Genomic DNA, 17,995 nt, shown 5'->3' with positions numbered 1-17,995 from the left:
TCAAATTGGATGTGTCTCCTTCTCTACTTCAACCTGTATGCATACATCAAAAGAAGAATCCAACTTAATAATAATTGGTAAGAACTAAGACGTTTTGTTATGTGATGATATATTCCTTTCATCATTTCAACTTGACTTCTACTGACTTTTTCTCAAAATGCTATCATGTGCCAATTAAGTTGAAAACATGTTTAGGTTAAAGAAAGGTTTTTGTTTGAAGATTTATCTGTTTCGAGTTTTGTTGCATGTTTTCCTAATATATACCATAAAATCAGTGCATGAATTGTGTTTGTGCAATGCAAGTATTTCAGGTGACACAAAAAACAATAGATAAATTCACAACAATATAGTTTTGTAAGGTTCTCATTTCAGATTTCTACTTTGTACAAAAGAAATTTGTGATATGTACAAAATTTGTTACAACTAGTCAATCCTACTGTGTTATGTTATCTTCATATGACTTTTTTGCCGTATGAATTTAATTATAGGCCGTTCAAGCGGGAAGTTGTATGTAAAAACAAATCTTCCTTGCACGGAATTGTAAGACCACCCATTGGATGACAGTAACCGAATTCCTCTTCAGCTTGGCTCAACAATTCTTGAAACAAAGGCTCATTCAAGAATGCTACTGGAATCAAAAACCTCTTCATTTCCTCGCCAACATACACCGCCAAATAGCCTTTTGGGACTTCCACTTGCTTGCTAGATGACTGACCTGCAGTAAATGATGATCGTCTAATACCAGGTAAGCGAAAACCCATTCTTGTTTTGTTTCTTCACGACTGAATGATCTCAACGAAGTAGTAGAAAAAATAAGTTAACTTGAATTATGATGCTTTGAGGTAAGAATGATTTGTGTTGCTTGTAAACCCAATGATGAGTATATATAGGCTTTGCAAACCAATTTTATGGTGAATGAGGTGTTCAATGGGATTAATTGGAGACATGGCTCATTAATGATCACATGGCACTGTCTTGGAGGTTTTCACATAGGATTAGGCTTGTGAAAGAGATTTGTTTCACATGTTTCAGACAATCTCTAAACATAACAAGTATTTTGTCCTTGGGATAGGAAAACTGGTTGCTATTATTGCTTTAAATTCAATCAACCATGAAATATACTTGGAAGCTGTTGCAAGTATGTATATGGATAGACTCATGCAACATGATTGAATTCCAATCTAACAATCAAAAGATCCACCGTGTTTCGTGTTTTCACTCTTCTGCGGATCTAGCAGAATTTAAAATGTGTCATACTTTGTATTCTTGCAAACTTCACTGCGTTGCAAAGCCGGGTGTCCCAACTAGCTTGGTAGTTGTCACATCTTATTCATAATTCATGAGGAACTTTCATTTTAAGTTCCTTATATTGTAGTATCAGTTTTTGTATCGGGATAAGTCGCTTCAGAGGTTTGTTGTTACCAAAAAGCGTGAGCTTTTAGTACTTAATTCTGATAAGTGGACTCACAACCAGATTTCCGTAGTACAAAGTTTTATACGTTTTGTACAAAAAATGATCATAATTCATAAGGTATTTGGTAGGAAATGTGAATTGAACCAATTAGGTTTCCATCACACAGCACACAGATGAGTGGTTGACACCATACCTCAAACTAACAGTATGGCCCATTTGTATCTCCTTATTATCAAGAAACAACAAATGTCAATCTTGAATAATGACTTAGAGTTTTCCACAAACATTGTTGTCTATGTCTGCTAAATTAATTTTGTAGGCCGCCTACAGTTTTGTTATCAGAAATTTTTAGCCTTTGTAAATTGGAACGACCAGCTTTCTTAATGTGGGACATATATTTAATTATTGTCTCAAGTCTTAAGCAATCATTCAATCTTTGATAAAGACCTTATGAGAGTATCATGTGATTTCTTGTGAACCATAGTCTGCTTGTTGTCTATTGTCTCCATCTAAATCAAGAACCATAAGTTGTGTTATCAATGTGAAGAGAACATGTGCCATGTCTGATGCATTTCTCAAATGAGTAGGCATTGTACAAGCTTTGAGTTTAACAGGAACCTTTCATTCCAAAAGTGGGGTTTTCACTCTTATTGAACTTATTGATCCTTAATACTGGCATCCAAGACAACCCCATGTGATCTCTTATCTCATGGGCCCGTCCTTTTAACAATTATTTCTCTAGCAAAGGGATTTCAAGAAACTCTTGTAAACTATAAATATAGTGTCCTCCTTCACAACAATCACAAATCACTCAAACAATCAAACTTATATACATTTATCTTACATCTGAGAAATTCATCTTGTTCATCAAAACCTTTGAAATGGGTTTCCGTTTATCTGCAGCTATTAGACGGGCTTCATTCAGCAGTAGCCAAACATCAAAAGTATTGAATGTGCCAAAGGGCTATCTTGCAGTGTACGTTGGAGAGCAAATGAAGCGGTTTGTTATCCCCATGTCATACTTGAACCAAGCTTCATTTCAAAATCTGTTGAGTCAAGCCGAGGAAGAATTCGGATATGACCATCCAATGGGTGGCCTCACAATTCCTTGCACAGAAGACGTTTTCTTGCATATTACTTCTCACTTCAATGGGCTATAAATCATACACTAAAGGAGACTGACATAGATTAGCAAGAAGATTTTGTACAATAGTCATCATTTAGATTTGTAAAGATTTTGTTTCATTTTCCTACCTTAGGAATGGTTTAGAATTGTCCATCTGAATGGCAAATTCATTCAGGAACAAATTATTTGTTATTATTTATTTCTAATCATAATGACAAAAGGCATTCAACAACTCAACGAGTTCCTATACGCTTCTATTTATAAAATATAAAACAGGTGATTCCTTGGAAAAAAAATAAAAAGCAATTATGAAACAAAATCTAGATTTCCTTGGTTTATTATAATGATGACATAATGGTATGTGCTGTAACTAATATCAGAGCTCGAATATTCTTGCAAGTTTCTCTTACCTAGTGAAACATTCAACCAAACTGTAATAGTTGATAAGTTATATTCGATCTAAGCTCAATTTCTTTTACATGTCTTGTGCTTCTATCAACTGATTCTTCATCTAGGCAAAACAACTAAGCTAAAATAAATAAGAAAGCTCTTCCAACTATTCCAAGTTCCGTGGGATTCAATCATCAACTTACACAAACCCAACCTCTGAAAGCAAGCTTGTGATGATTATAAAGGGAATTTCTTATACTACTTTTGGAAACAGGGAATTTCTTATCCCACACCACTTGACGCTCTCATGCCCTATGGCATTTCGGATTGTATATTCCGAAAGCGTAAAATATGTTAAAAAATCTTCCATTTTTCGGATTTTAGAGTCCAAAAATAGGACGGTCGAGAAGCTTGGAGGGTGGGAAACGAAATTCACTAGGAAAAGAACCCAAGTCCCACATTGAATAAAGATAAGGTCGGATGGCGATAAGAGGTTATAAATACTAGCACCCCTCACTTACAAGCCGGTTTTGAAATGTTAAGCTAGGTCCAACCCAAATTCTAAGAATTACCTTTTGCACTTATTGTTTTGCTTAAATTCTCTTTTACTTTTGCAATAGGGATGGTGCAAAAAAGCTGTATAACCACTCTAGAGAAAACATTTTTACTTTTAACTTTTTTAGTTAATATTTGGCTCAATTGTGTTATTATTTATCTCTATTTGCCATGAATGGTGTTGTCATTTATCAAAAGATGCATGCCAAAATTCCATATACAACAATTTATCTTAACATGCTTTATTTTTTGTAATCCATTGATTGAAGAAATACGTAAAATACTCTGTTAGCATTTTTTACAATTCCATATGAAGAGCATGGGAAGTCCTTGTGATTGTGGTGTCCGCCACATTCTTCAAACATCACAAGAACCATGCAACTCATAGATTAATCGGTGACTAACGTTGGTTTATGTTATCAATTATTGGTATGTTCATTTCTTCATTTACATTCCACTTATCCTTATAGTTAAAAGAAAGGTTTGTATGGCCACGTACTGTATGTGAAACAATTACCAGTCTTGGTACATGGCTTGTGTTTGTGCATGCAATGCAATTATTTGAGATGACACAAAAAACAACACATAAATTCACAAGAATATAGTTTCATAAGGTTCTCATTTATGATTTCCACTTAAGAGGAAACATCAAAATTGACAAAGAAATTGCTGATGCACAAAAATTGTCTCAACTGGTCAATCCTACTCTCCTATGTTATCATTCCTATCTATGCTATCAATCATACAAATTTGTTATAGCCTGTTCAAGACAGAAGTTGTATGTAAGAACATGTCTTCCTTGCAGGGAATTGTAAGACCACCCATTGGATGACAATAACCGAATTCCTCTTCAGCCTGGCTAAGCAATTCTTGAAATAAAGGCTCATTCAAGAATGATACGGGAATCATGAATCTTCTCATTTTCTCTCCAACATACACTGCAAGATGGCCTTTTGGTACTTCCAGTTGTTTGCTAGATGATTGACTTGCACTAGATGACAACCTTCTAATACCAGGTAAGCGAAAACCCATTCTTGTTTTTGTTTCTTCACAACAGAATGAAATCTCAAAGAAGTAGTAGAAGTGAACTTGAGTTCTGATTGCTTCGAGGTAAGAATTATTTGTGTTGCTTGTAAACCCAATGATGGGTATATATAGACTTTAGAAACCAATTGTATAGTGAATGAGTTATTCAATGGGGTTTAGTCGGCGACATGTCTCATTAATGATCACATGGCACCGTCTTGGAGGTTTTCACTGAGGATTAGGTTTGTGAAAGAGACCTTCTTTACATGTTTGAGACAAGATCTAAACATACTTATCAAGTATTTTGTCCTTGTTTCTATAGAATAGGACACTTGGTGGCTATTATTGCTTGAAATCCAATGCAAAATTAAACCATGATATCTACTTTGAAGCTGTTGTCTCTTATATATATGTAATTTGAGAAAAGGGCAATCAAATCTTGTTACAATATCCAATTCCAACTAATTATCCATGAAATTTGGTCATACAGTTGAGCCAAACATTTGACTAATCACTAGATAGTAATTAGGACATGTTTTGGATACATTGTTCAAACTTGTTATGCACTGCATGTTGAGCAAAAATGTGAAGGAACACAATAAAAACATCGGTATAATTAACAGAACCAATGCATGAATGTTCCGAATTTTTTTTTTGAGAGTTTCCCATGCACTGCATGTTGAGTAAAGCACTTCTCATTGGGACATTTTACCACTATACACACTTACAATCAAAACTTTTTCTTCCAAGCAAAGCACTTCACATTTAAAACTGGGGGTTCTATCCTCTTTTTCAAGTCCCTTCCATTGCTGTCCATGTCTGCTAAATTAATTTTGTAGGACACCTACAGTTTTGTTATTCATTTTTTTTAGCCTTTGTAACAACTAAGTTCATAATGTGGGACATACATTTAATTACTCTCTCAAGTTCAAGCAATCATTCAATCTTTGAGAAAGACCTCTTGAGAGTATCATGTGATCTCTGGTGAACCATAGTCTGCTAATTGTCTATTCTCTCCAACCTGGCCCTTCAAAAACTAAATCAAGAACAGTAAATATGCACAGTTGATAAATAATGTTTGTTTATGACTGATATTTTTATCATAATTCGTCAGGTCATTCATCAACATTAAGTTGTGTTATCAATATGAAGAGAACATGTGCCGTGTCTGATGCCTGTCTGAAATGAAATGAATAGATATTGTACAAGCATTGAATTTATCATGAGCCTTTCATTCTGAAGATAGGGTTTTCACTCTTATAGAGCTTATTGATCCTTAATACTGGCATCTAAGACAACACCATGTGATCTCTCATCTCATGGGCCCCGTCCTTTTAACAATTATTTCTCTAGCAAAGAGATTTCAAAAAACTCTTGGAAACTATAAATATAGTGTCCTCCTTCACAACAATCACAAATCACTCAAGCAATCAAACTTTATATACATTTATCTTACATCTGAGAAATTCATCTTGTTCTTCAAAACATTTGAAATGGGTTTCCGTTTACCTGCAGCTATTAGACGGGCTTCATTCAGCAGTAGGCAAACATCAAAAGCATTGAATGTGCCAAAGGGCTATCTTGCAGTGTACGTTGGAGAGCAAATGAAGCGGTTTGTTATCCCCACATCATACTTGAACCAAGCTTCATTTCAAAACTTGTTGAGTCAATCCGAGGAAGAATTCGGATATGACCATCCAATGGGCGGCCTCACAATTCCTTGCACAGAAGATGTTTTCTTGCATATTACATCTCGCTTCAATGAGCTATAAATCTTACACTAAAGGAGACTGACATAGATTAGCAGAGAAATTTTGTACAATAGTCGTCATTTAGATTTGTATAGATTTTGTTTCATTTTTCTAACTTTGGAATGGGTTAGAATTATCCATCTTAATGACAAATTCATTCAGAACCAAATTATTTGTTATTATTTATTTCTAATCATAATGACAGAATGCATTCAATAACTCAATCAGCTCCTATATGCTTCTATTTATAAATTATAAAACTGGTGATTCCTTGAATGAAAGAAAAAGAAAAAGAAATTACGAACAATATCTAAATTTTCTTGAGTTATAATGATGACATGAGTACTCTTGTAAGAAATGTCGAGCTTCCAATACTCCTGCAAATTTCTCTGGCCTAATAATAAAACATTCAGCCAAATTATAATAGTTGATAGGTTATCTTAGATCTAAGCTCACAATTTTTTTACATGTCCATTGCTTCTATCAACTGCTTCATCATCTAGGGAGAGCTATTAAGCTAAAATGAAAAAAGAAAGCTCCTCCAACCAACTATTCCAAGTCCCGTGAGATTCCATCATTAACTTACACAAACCCAACCTCTGAAAGCAAGCTTGTGATGATCATTAAATATTCCAAAAGTCCATGTGAAGAGCACGGGAAGAAACATGCAATTCACAGATTAATTGGTGACTACCGCCGTTGGTTTATGTGATCAATTATTGGTATATTCATTTCTTCATTTACAATTCACTTATCCTTTTAGTTTAAACACAGGTTTACTTTAAACAAAGGTTTGTATGGCCTTGTATGGCCCCGTAATATATGCAAAAGAATTACCAGTATTGGGTTGTGTTTGTGCATGCAATGTAATTATTTTAGATGACACAAAAAACAACACATAAATTCACAAGAATATGGTTTCTTAAGGTTCTCATTTAAGTTTTCCACTTAAGAGGAAACATCAAAATTGACAAAGAAACTGCTGATGTACAAAACTTGTCTCAACTGGTCAATCCTACTCTCCTATGTTATCATTCCTATCTATGTTATCATCCATACAAATCAGTTATAGCCTGTTCAAGAAAGAAGTTGTTTGTAAGAACATGTCTTCCTTGCAGGGAATTGTAAGACCACCCATCGGATGGCAATAACCGAATTCCTCTTCAGATTGGCAAAGCAATTCTTGGAATAAAGGCTCATTCAAGAATGATACTGGAATCATGAACCTTCTCATTTTCTCTCCAACATACACTGCAAGGTAGCCTTTTGGAACTTCCACTTGTTTGCTAGATGATTGACTTGCACTAATTGATGATCGTCTAATACCAGGTAAACGAAAACCCATTTTTCTTGTTTTTGTTTCTTCACAACAGAATGATCTCAAAGAAGTAGTAGAAGAAAGTGGACTTGAGTTCTGCTTTAAGGTAAGAATTATTTGTGTTGCTTGAAAATCCAATGAGGGGTATATATAGACTTAACTCTTAAGAAACCAATTGTATGGTGAATGAGTTATTCAATGGGGTTTAGTTGGAGACATCAGACATGTCTCATTAATGATTACATGACACTGTCTTGGAGGTTTTCGCTGAGGATTAGGTTTGTGAAAGAGACCTTCTTTACATGTTTCAGACAAGATCTAAACATAGTTATCAAGTATTTTGTCCGTTGTTTCTATAGGAAAAAACACCTAGTGGCTATTATTGCTTGAAATTCAATCCATATTTAAACCATGAAATCTACTTTGAAGTTGTTGTCTCTTATATGTAATTGGAGAAAAGATGGTCTATGAAATCTTGTTACAGTATCCAATTCCAACTAATTATCCATGAAATGTGGTCATACAGTTGAGCCAAGCATTTGACTAATCGCTGGTAATTATTAGAAACCAAAAATGTGAAGGAACACAATAAAAACATTGGTATATAATTAACAGAAACAATGCATGAATGTTCCAAATTTTTCTTTTGACAGTTGCCCATGCACTGCATGTTGAGCAAAGCACTTCTCATTGGGATCTTTTAGCACTATACACACTTTCCACACTGGGTTCCATCTCAATGCTCTAAAAACATCCTTCAAGTTTTTACATTGAAAAGACGATGTTTCTATTGATTGCAATAATCATCTATTGGTTATACTGATTGAGTTTACATGTTTTTGAGGTAACTTTCCATTTTATCGGCAAAATAAAATACAGTTTCATTTCAAATCCAGAAGGTCCCCTAATACTAGTTGCTAGATCTTGTTTTGACGCGACTGTTGCAGAATTTGTGCCTGCGGAAAGAAAATCTGAAACTTGATATATAATACAAGGCGCTTTCAGATGTTTTGCTCATGAATTTATTCTGACCATTGTCACGAATGTGACTAGAACTGTACTAATAATAGGTTATATGCAATTTTGACTTTAGAAATATATGCCACTGACAGATTTCTTGGCTTCAGAGCTTTGTTGCATAATTCTGTTATATCCGTATTAGCTTAGTACAAATATTTATATGTTGTGCAGGAAAGTAATCATAACTTGGTAGTAAATGTGGATAACAACCAAAATATAACTTGTCTATTTATATCCTCTTTTTCAAGTCTCTTATAATTGACCACATACATTGTTGTCAATGTCTGCTAAATTAATTATGTAGGCCACCTACAGTTTCGCTATCAGAAATTGCTAGCCTTTGTAACAACCAAGTTTCTTAATGTGACGTATATTTAATTATTGTCTCAAGTCTTGAGCGATCATTCGATCTTTGATAAAGACCTCTTGACAGTATCATGTGATCTCTTGTGAACCATAGTCTGCTTGTCTATTGTGTCCAACCTGGCCCTTCAAAAACTAAATCAAGAACAGTAAATATTCACAGTTGATAGATAATCTGTTTGTGTATGACTGATATTTCTCTCATAATTCGTTAGGTCATTCATCAACATTAAGTTGTGTTATCATTGTGAAGAGAACATGTGCCATGTCTGATGGATGTCTAAAAAGAAATGAGTTGGCATTGTACAAGTATTGAGTATAACATGATAAGCATATCTCATTAGATTTTGAGTGGTTACAGTTTGAACTCTTATTGAACTTATTGATCCTTGATAGAGGCATCTAAGACAATCCCATGTGATCTCTTGTCTCATGGGCCCTATTATTTTAACAATCACTAGATCGCGCGACCCGTGCGGTGATCTCTTGTCTCATGGGCCCTATTCTTTTAACAATCACTAGATCGCGCGACCCGTGCTATCGCACGGGTCAAAATTGAGTACAATATATTAGCAATTTAGGACTACGACATCACATGAAAATAAATTAAAACAATGTGAAATACATTTTAATGTAAACTTCATTCCAAATCACATGGGTAGTAATAATGTTAACTAACGAACACTTTGGAACACTTCTTGGTAAACTACATTAGATGTAACACTTGTATATTTGTCTTAGTTATATAAATATATATATTTATGTAAGTCTGAGCTATGGGTTTAGAAAAAATAATTACATCAAAGAATACATATTATACATATTTATCTGTTACACTATTACAAAGACGTTGTGTGAAGCGTTCACATATTACACTATTACAAACTTTGACAACAAATATGATACTTCAGCCATCTCATGATAGTAGCAGGACTCAAAACTGTTGAACCATTGACAATTATCAAGTATTATCATGCGACATAATCAACAACAAATCAGTACCTATATATATATATCTAAACAGAAGTAACTATTATAAATAATTTGTGAGGAAGACAAATTAAACTTCTCACCGTCTTGCAGCCCCTTTGCTTTTCCAAACTGATATATAAATCCAAGACCTTTGCTTCCTTTCCCACATTCCTAATTAGCAACCCATTTACTCTGCAAGTTTCACACTTTTCATGTTATTATTTGCATAGATAACATTAAAATGGCTAAAACACATTCATTTTCTTTTAACAACCAAAATTTATTGAGATCACAAATAGTACACTGCATGTCAAAATAAAACCTCATAGCAGCTGCAATCGGTAACATCTTAATCTATGTTCGTGCATTTCAATTATGAACCAAATTAGAGTGCTAAAAAATATCCTCGGCTAACACAAACCGGACCAGATCAGAAATAACAAAGTTGCTGCAACACCAGCAGACACAGAGAGCAATAAGGGAGAACAATGATCGAAATCATGGCAAAGAACTACATCAGCCCAGGCTGTAGGAAGCCCAAACCATGCAAATAGGTGTATAACAGCGACTAAACCAAATACTATTAAGGATAATTTGTAAGCAAAAACAATCGGCCAACACTCTTTACATACATTGATTCTTCACATACAAAACATTCTTTAAAGAAAAACATTGGATCAAACATTGTATTTTTTGCTTTATCTTTGTGAAGTTCTCATTTGAGATTGGAATTATTCTAAAAAGAAATCTTCGCACAGGTTTGATAACTTAACAATTAACCTTCAATCTCATGCCGCTCAAACTGAATGAAAGGTCCTCTTGCATACCATTTAGTTATTAAAAGTGAAGCTTATATATGTCACCCTTCCAATCCCCTATTCATCCGATTTTGCATCAGACAAATTTCATATATAACTTTATACAGGTACTAATTAGAATATTCAATTTCAATGCTTTGATTGCATAAGATTTGAACTTGCAAAAATAAAATATATTCAATACTTGTTGAAAATTACGATATATATGTCTTATATTACTTATTACTTATAAAACCTATTGAACCATCCACTATGAGAAGCTCTTAAAACTGATGTTATCAATCCATCATAACCTAGAGGTTCCCAAATATAGCAGAAAACTAATCAAAAAACGCTAAAAGGAAATAGGAAATGTGGGAAAAAATAATCAGTAATCAAAACTGCAAATATATGATTGTAGCTATACATACTTTGATTGGTTGAAGATTTCCTCTGTGAATACACTGCAGAACCCCAACCATCATCAACGCGCTCAATCCAAACACAATCCCTTCTAATCGCATCATATTCGCAACCTGAAAACCCAAAGAACACAACCATCAGGACCAAAATAATAATTGGGAAGCTTGCTAAAGTTAACGAAAAACAAAAAAAAAAGTGGAAAACCATATAACCATATAACCAAATTGAAGACCACATGGGACTTCTTGCAACAGCCATCACCGCATAAACCTCCTTCTAGAATATAACAAACAAAAAAAAAGACCTTTTACAAATCAAACTCAAAGGCATCCCCCTTTATTTCAAATGAATTAAAGACCCGTGCAAAAACATCAAACAATGGTTTTCTTGTTGTCAGTAAAAATTGCACACAAACTTACCTGTGGATTGGTTGTCTAATTACACCTCATTGTGACGGGCTCTGGAACGTGAATCTCCATCTCTAGTTTATGGAATGTGATTTGGTTGGTTGTTTCTACACCTTCTTTCTTTCTTGGAACCATCATATTTGTCATTATCCCATTTTGCATTGTCATTATGACCCTGATCAGTATTTGCAGCTCTCTACAAAAGAATAGCACAGTCAGTGAAGACCTGAAAACATACAATAAGCTGGACAAATCATCTGGTATCTAAGCAGTCAAATGATTTATTCCAACTATCAACAAATTTTATAACATAAACAAATTTGAAACTTAAACCATAGGCAAAGCAAAACTGAGTATAAACTATAGCAAAAATATAAACACTGGGAAGCCTAAATTTGCAGCAGCTTTAACAACAAAAAATCGAATAACAGGTAGCAAGAAAAGTTTATCAATGATGATACTAATGAGGACCAAAGGTTCGAAACTTGTTACCTCCTTTTTGTATTCCAGAGCCAACTACCTCCTCTTAATATACCATAAACAAATACCTGTTGCATCACAACTTCTAAATGACCCGGATCTGGACCAACGAACTCTGCATCATCACTACAACAAATTAAAAGTGCAACACATTCATAATAAAAAAATCTTAATCAGAATATCCATTACCTTTGGGTCTTACAACATGCATAATCGGAATAAGCAAGAAAAGCATAGGATTCAACAATTTTGCACAGAATCAGAAGAGATTGAAACCCTAAAACTGCTGAAGAATTGATTCGAAAAATCAAAAACGAATTGTAATAATTTTGTTTGTTTGTGAGTTGAACTTGAAATCAAAATCGTATGGGAGAGAAATTTTGGGTTTGTGAAGCAAAATTGAAAAAGGTTTGGAGAAGAGGAAGATGAGGTTACTCTGTGTTATAGAGAGCGCGGTTTTTGAAAGAGAAGATATTGTGCTTTCTAAAGTGGTCACGTGGAGCTTCATCACCTATTGGGTAATTTTGTGCTGGTCGGTGGGCATCCACAGAGTTTGAGTCTTTCTAGAAGGGTAGGAATGTCATTTTGCTTTTTTTAAAATGCTTGCAGTTTGGAGCCCAAACAGGGGCAATCTGGTAAAAAATGCAAATCAAAATGCTAGGGTTGTGCTAGGGTTTGCTAGCAGTGCTGAGTTCCCTTTAATATAGTAAGATTTCTCTAGCAAAGGGATTTCAAATCTATAAATACACTGTCCTCCTTCATAACTTCACAAATCATTCAAGCAAACAAATTTAGAAACATTTTTCTTAAATCTGAGAAATTCAGTTTTTTCTTCAAAACATTTGAAATGGGTTTCCGTTTACCTGCTATTAGACGAACTTCATTTACAGGTAGCCAAGCATCATCAAAAGCTGTGAATGTGCCAAAGGGCTATCTTGCAGTATATGTTGGAGAGCAAATGAAGCGGTTTGTTATCCCCATGTCATACTTGAACCAAGCTTCATTTCAAAATTTATTGAGTCAAGCAGAGGAAGAATTCGGATATGATCACCCAATGGGTGGCCTCACAATTCCTTGCACAGAAGATGTTTTCATTCAAATTACTTCTCGCTTCAATTTAAACTAAAGAAGACTGACTTAGATTAGGTAGAACATTTTGTATAATAGTCATGATTTAGATTTGTAGAGATTCTTTTTCCTTTTCCTACCTTTGGAATGGGTTACCATTGTCCATCTGAATGACAAATTCAGGAAGAGATTGTTTGTTATTATTTATTTCCAATTCTAATAATAATGACACACTACATTCAAAACTCAAAGTGCTCCTATTGCTTCTATTTATAAGTTACAAAACTAATGGTTGCTTGGGATAAAAATAAAGTATAATGCGTTTATCAAAATTCAAATTTCAATTGAATATGCTACGGATATACAGCCTAAGTTATTATTATCAAACCAATTATTTTACTTTTATCAGCCTAATAAAACATTCAGCCAAACTCTAAACATTGTTCGACTGTTTTCCCTTTCAACAACAAATTTAAAATCTTTGTTATACGGTGTGGATCTAAGTACAGATATTTTTCAACTTAGGACGAGTGCTATACTGCCCATTTCCCAGCAAGGCAACCTTCATGCCTGCATAAAATAGAAAGCCACCGCATGTAGCGACAATGTTGCGTGGACGCCACGATGTGACAGTAGAGCAAAAACATATTTAATGCATGTAGGTTATGAACTGACAGTGGCTCTAGGGCTCTTTATGACACAAGAGCAACAGAGGCAATCTGATGACTAGAATGTTGTGGGTCAAAGGGTGAAGGTGGCTGAGGGTGGATTAGGGTTGAAGGAGAAAGGCAGGATAAATATACTATGACTATGACGATATTGCAAGGTCTGAATAAGTCAAATCGTTAAAATGTGTAATATTTCATGAACCATTAAATGTAGTCGAAAAATGACTCCACTAAAATGATACTCCGTTTTAGCCTTTGCCTTTGTTTTGATCCCCACTTAGATCAAAGAGGGCGCTTGAAAATACTAAATACTAAATTTTTAAATGTTGTTAAATAAGATTAGATTTTTATCACTAGTTAACTCATGTAGTTTATTTTGGAAAACAGAATGAGAGGTTGAGAAATCGGCAAAATGGAGGGGAGTCCTGGAACGCACGGTTAAATTTGACTTGAGAAGATAAGTAGATTTTTATAAATACTTGATTGATCATTGATAGATATCCGAACAATGAAAATTTGCCTTCGAATTTGTTTCGGAATGCTATCTTTACCTAGCAGATCATCATCAATCATCATACAAATTAACTTAAACATCAATAAAATCCACCTATGTGAACTTTGCAATAAAATCCAAGACCCTTGTCAGGACCAGTGAACATTGATTCAAATGCAATTAACTCAGACAAATGCTACGTACATATGAAGGTGGGAACAAAGTCACATATGTATATTATATAAAGGTCACAACTGGTTGTTCCAATAGCAAATTAAACCCAATATCATAAAAGGATGTACATTATTACAATCCAGAGGATATATCAGCTAATTTCAAATGATATTTTCTTCAAATGCCTGACATGCAGAATAGCATAAAACCTGCGTGTGAAACAAACAAGAAAATGTGAAGACTATTATCGAAAACTCAAAGCTTAAAGCCAACAATAAAACAAAAAGCATAGTGATTAGAAAAGTAGGAGACATGTGCACACGTATGCTGTCTGTATAAGGCTCACAACTTACAAGGAAGGGGAGGGAGGTGTCATAGACGAGGGTATGTTCTTCCAATGTTTAACGTTGTCATGTCATTACATTTGACTAAGTATTACCGAATCCTTCTTTGACCAAGTATTATTGAATCCTTCCAAATAAAGTCACATTCTAAGTTTTGTCTAGCAATGGCAAATGCACAAAAATGAACCAACTCAAATTGAGCAGTTTTTAGGGGGTAAAATGAGGGTTAAGGTTTATTACAACAACAATCAACCCTTATTCCACTAAATAGGGCTGGATACATGGATCAAATTACGCCATAGTGTTCTACCAATTTTGATTCACATAGGGTTAAGGTTTATTAATTGAAAAAAAAAAAATTCAGATGTAAAATCCGATTGCAATTCTGAGATGCCACTTACAAGTTGGAATCTATGTTGGCAGTGTTGGCAATTGCTGCAGTGAATCAAAAAGAGAAAGAGTGCTTTCATCATGTGAGGGTTAAGAAAAGCAACACAGAAAGAGAGTTAATGGAAGCAAGGGATCTAACAGTGATGAGTACCCGTTGTTAGTTGATAAGGGTCTGACGTTGATTAAATAGTCTGGTTAGTCAATCCCGGCCAATCTCTGCGGGATCCTGGAGGAGTGTCGCATCACAGTGAAAAACCGTTACGGGAATCTGAATCCCAGCCGACATCTGGTTCCCGGCTGCTCTAGGTGGGAGAGCGGATTCCCAGTTCCCACTCCAGGAAAACAACGGGTTCACCCTTAAAATTTGAACTGTTTGAAGGGCAATTTGGGTTTTTATCACAACCTTCACCCTTTTCTCTCTTCTCCTTTCCATTCTCCCTGTATCTGCCTTTTTCAACCCTAACCCTTTTCTCTCTTCTCCATTCCATTCTCCCTGTATCTGCCTTTTTCAACCCTAGACCCTTTTGTTCATTACATGCTCTCTATATCATATGTTTGTTTTGTTTGTTACATTGGAATCAGCTACTACTTGCATAGACATTAAAATTTAAAAGACACGTCGAATCTCTCCTCTGTTACATTTGATCTCTAACTAGCAATTGTTTTATCATATCTTTTTTTGTCTCTGTTCTTATGCAATCTCTCCTTTGTGATCCTACTATCCCACTTTTGGGGTCGACCACTCTGCGCCCGCTATCCGGGATTGACTACCTAGTCCGGTTGTCATAATTTTATTGGAGAACAGTATGTGTATGTGTTATCTGTTATCTATTACTCCCTCCGTCCCGGAATAATTGACCCATTTTCTAAAAAAAAGTGTCCCAAAATAACTGACCCATTTCAATTTTCAATACAACTTTCATCATTCCCAATACAATATAACACTAAATAATACTACTTTTATCATTCCCAATACAATATATTCCACTTTCCCCTTTATTTATACACTTTTCTTAATCTGTGTGAAAAACCAAAGTAGGTCAATTATACCGGGACGGAGGTAGTACTATCTAGGTAGTCAATCCCGGATAGCGGCCGACCACAAAAGTGATCCGGATAGCGGGATCCTGGGTAGTGGAATCACAAAGGATAAATTGTATAAGAACAGAGATTGGCCAGGATTGACTACCTAAATTACTATTACTACAAGGGAAAAAACAGGTGAAGCAATTTATTTTTTTACAAAGACCAAGTAAGATTATTCATCCAGTTAAGTCCATCAATCTAATATAATCTAGTGCACAAGGCAGCAACACACACACAAGTTGAAGCGAGCAGTTTAAAAAATTCCTAATCATAATCAGGAAAATACCTAGTTGGATTGACAATATTTCTCCCCTTTTCAACACAATTGTAACAACAAGAAGCCACTGTCAAACCACTTAACATCACAATTTCCTAATCATAAATGGCTAATAATGCTTCAAACTGGATCAAAATTACACCCTCTCACCCAATAAAACACCAATTACGCAGCCATGAATTTAAATTACACAAACCCTAAATTTTTAATCACACAATTTCAACACAAAAAAAAAAACATTCAATTTTTTCAATAAACCATCAATTCATGAACATGATAATATCAAAACCCAATAACACAATTCAAAAATACTAATAAGATAATTCCAATTCTTGACACAAGGCAGAACATGATTAAATTGATTCATAAAAAAAAGACGCAACTATCTCTAAAAATCATAGGGGAAAAAAGACCTTAAGAGGGTTTAGTTGTAGTAGAGTTCAAGACCCATGCCATCATGGATCTCGTAATCACCGAGAGTGATGTGATCCTTGTAGATGGTGTACCACTTCTGAATTCGGATCTTGTCAGCCCTTGTTCCGGTCTGAGCAGCCACCAGCTTCTTCAAATCACCGATCGTGTCATCTGAGTTGCACTTCACACGAACCTTCTTCCCTAATCGATCGTTCAGAACAACCTCAATCATCTTCGTAGCGTAGTATAAACCCTAATTTTCCCAATTCTATACCTAAATCTTCTTTCGTCTTTGCTTTTTGGTACCAAAGTATCGTTTATATAGCTTTTTTATTCACCGCCTGTGTTGGCGTATAAAATAAGCTTATTGTAAAATAATAAAAATATATTCTTATGATAAATATTGATGATTTTATCATAAAGGTAAAAAAAATATAAATAAATAAAGATGGAAAATTGTCATCTTTATTCACCAAAAAAAAATAAACAGGGAAATATTGAAATATAAAATAAGAATCAATTTTTTATAAAGAAAATAATGAAAATTTAAATATGTATGTATGTAGGTATATTTAATATTATTACATGATATTAATAGTTTAGATTTAATTAAAAAAATGTCATAAAATTATCAATCATTCTATGTGTAAAAATTAATTATAATAAAATTTTGTTTAAACTACTGATTGTTCATTATATTGGTAGCTTGTGGCACAAGACAGGTAACACAATTCATAAACTTAAATTGGAGATTTTTTTTTTTTTTGACAAGTTGGATTAGAACTTTTAGATTTGAGGCATTGTCTCTTACTAGTGTGCTAACCCGTGCAATGCACGGGCGCTAGGCTATTTTTTTTATTCTCTTAAATATATTATATTTTTTCAAAGTAAAAAAAAAAAAAAACTGGTCATATTTTTTTAGTCTGTAAAATATATTATATTTTTTGTCCAATTTTTTTTTTTTGAAACAAAATTTAGAAATTTTATGACATATTCTTTGTTTGGTTCCTTTTCCTTCCTGATAATCTTAACCTAGAAT

The 17,995-nt window shown here is 34.3% G+C and overlaps 7 protein-coding genes across 20 annotated transcripts; 3 read left to right on the top strand and 4 right to left on the bottom strand.

Annotated features, from left to right (window-relative positions):
- Window positions 1-335: 335 nt before the first annotated feature.
- On the bottom strand, window positions 336-761 carry LOC146940794 (auxin-induced protein X10A-like). The gene has a single exon (XM_085754562.1). It carries the CDS (start codon window positions 759-761, stop codon window positions 483-485), a length of 279 nt encoding a protein of 92 aa, XP_085610688.1. The 3' UTR covers window positions 336-482.
- LOC146940791 (auxin-induced protein 15A-like) lies at window positions 620-6,481 on the top strand. Its single transcript, XM_085754555.1, has 2 exons — window positions 620-745; window positions 5,626-6,481. Exon 2 carries the CDS (start codon window positions 5,831-5,833, stop codon window positions 6,281-6,283), a length of 453 nt encoding a protein of 150 aa, XP_085610681.1. The 5' UTR covers window positions 620-745; window positions 5,626-5,830; the 3' UTR covers window positions 6,284-6,481.
- Window positions 1,866-2,772, top strand: LOC146940793 (auxin-induced protein 15A-like). Its single transcript, XM_085754560.1, has one exon. It carries the CDS (start codon window positions 2,296-2,298, stop codon window positions 2,572-2,574), a length of 279 nt encoding a protein of 92 aa, XP_085610686.1. The 5' UTR covers window positions 1,866-2,295; the 3' UTR covers window positions 2,575-2,772.
- On the bottom strand, window positions 4,076-4,617 carry LOC146940792 (auxin-induced protein X10A-like). Its single transcript, XM_085754554.1, has one exon. The coding sequence runs from the start codon at window positions 4,515-4,517 to the stop codon at window positions 4,239-4,241; it is 279 nt and encodes a 92-aa protein (XP_085610680.1). The 5' UTR covers window positions 4,518-4,617; the 3' UTR covers window positions 4,076-4,238.
- A 684-nt stretch (window positions 6,482-7,165) lies between the features above and the next one.
- LOC146940790 (auxin-induced protein X10A-like) lies at window positions 7,166-13,044 on the bottom strand. Of its 14 annotated transcripts, none has more exons than XM_085754557.1 (7): window positions 12,232-12,538; window positions 12,055-12,157; window positions 11,575-11,758; window positions 11,360-11,431; window positions 11,164-11,268; window positions 10,037-10,127; window positions 7,166-9,098 (listed from the first exon to the last, which is right to left on the bottom strand). In XM_085754557.1, the coding sequence occupies exon 7, from the start codon at window positions 7,605-7,607 to the stop codon at window positions 7,329-7,331; it is 279 nt and encodes a 92-aa protein (XP_085610683.1). In that variant the 5' UTR covers window positions 7,608-9,098; window positions 10,037-10,127; window positions 11,164-11,268; window positions 11,360-11,431; window positions 11,575-11,758; window positions 12,055-12,157; window positions 12,232-12,538; the 3' UTR covers window positions 7,166-7,328. The 14 variants fall into 14 exon arrangements, 3 of the variants coding, with proteins under 3 accessions (XP_085610683.1, XP_085610682.1, XP_085610684.1); XM_085754556.1 differs by having other exon boundaries at window positions 11,368-11,431; XR_015032163.1 differs by having other exon boundaries at window positions 8,800-9,098; window positions 11,376-11,431.
- Window positions 12,753-13,361, top strand: LOC146940789 (auxin-induced protein X10A-like). Its single transcript, XM_085754563.1, has one exon. It carries the CDS (start codon window positions 12,890-12,892, stop codon window positions 13,166-13,168), a length of 279 nt encoding a protein of 92 aa, XP_085610689.1. The 5' UTR covers window positions 12,753-12,889; the 3' UTR covers window positions 13,169-13,361.
- A 1,041-nt stretch (window positions 13,362-14,402) lies between these two features.
- On the bottom strand, window positions 14,403-17,250 carry LOC146940788 (ubiquitin-like protein 5). The gene is made up of 2 exons (XM_085754565.1): window positions 16,956-17,250; window positions 14,403-14,654 (listed from the first exon to the last, which is right to left on the bottom strand). The coding sequence occupies exon 1, from the start codon at window positions 17,186-17,188 to the stop codon at window positions 16,967-16,969; it is 222 nt and encodes a 73-aa protein (XP_085610691.1). The 5' UTR covers window positions 17,189-17,250; the 3' UTR covers window positions 14,403-14,654; window positions 16,956-16,966.
- Between the last annotated feature and the right edge of the window lie 745 nt (window positions 17,251-17,995).

This window comes from Medicago sativa, chromosome 3, assembly GCF_051527215.1.
Source record: "Medicago sativa cultivar Bolivia chromosome 3, Bolivia_mono, whole genome shotgun sequence".
NCBI classification, from domain to species: Eukaryota; Viridiplantae; Streptophyta; class Magnoliopsida; order Fabales; family Fabaceae; genus Medicago; species Medicago sativa.
This window is presented reverse-complemented; position numbering and strand designations above follow the sequence as displayed.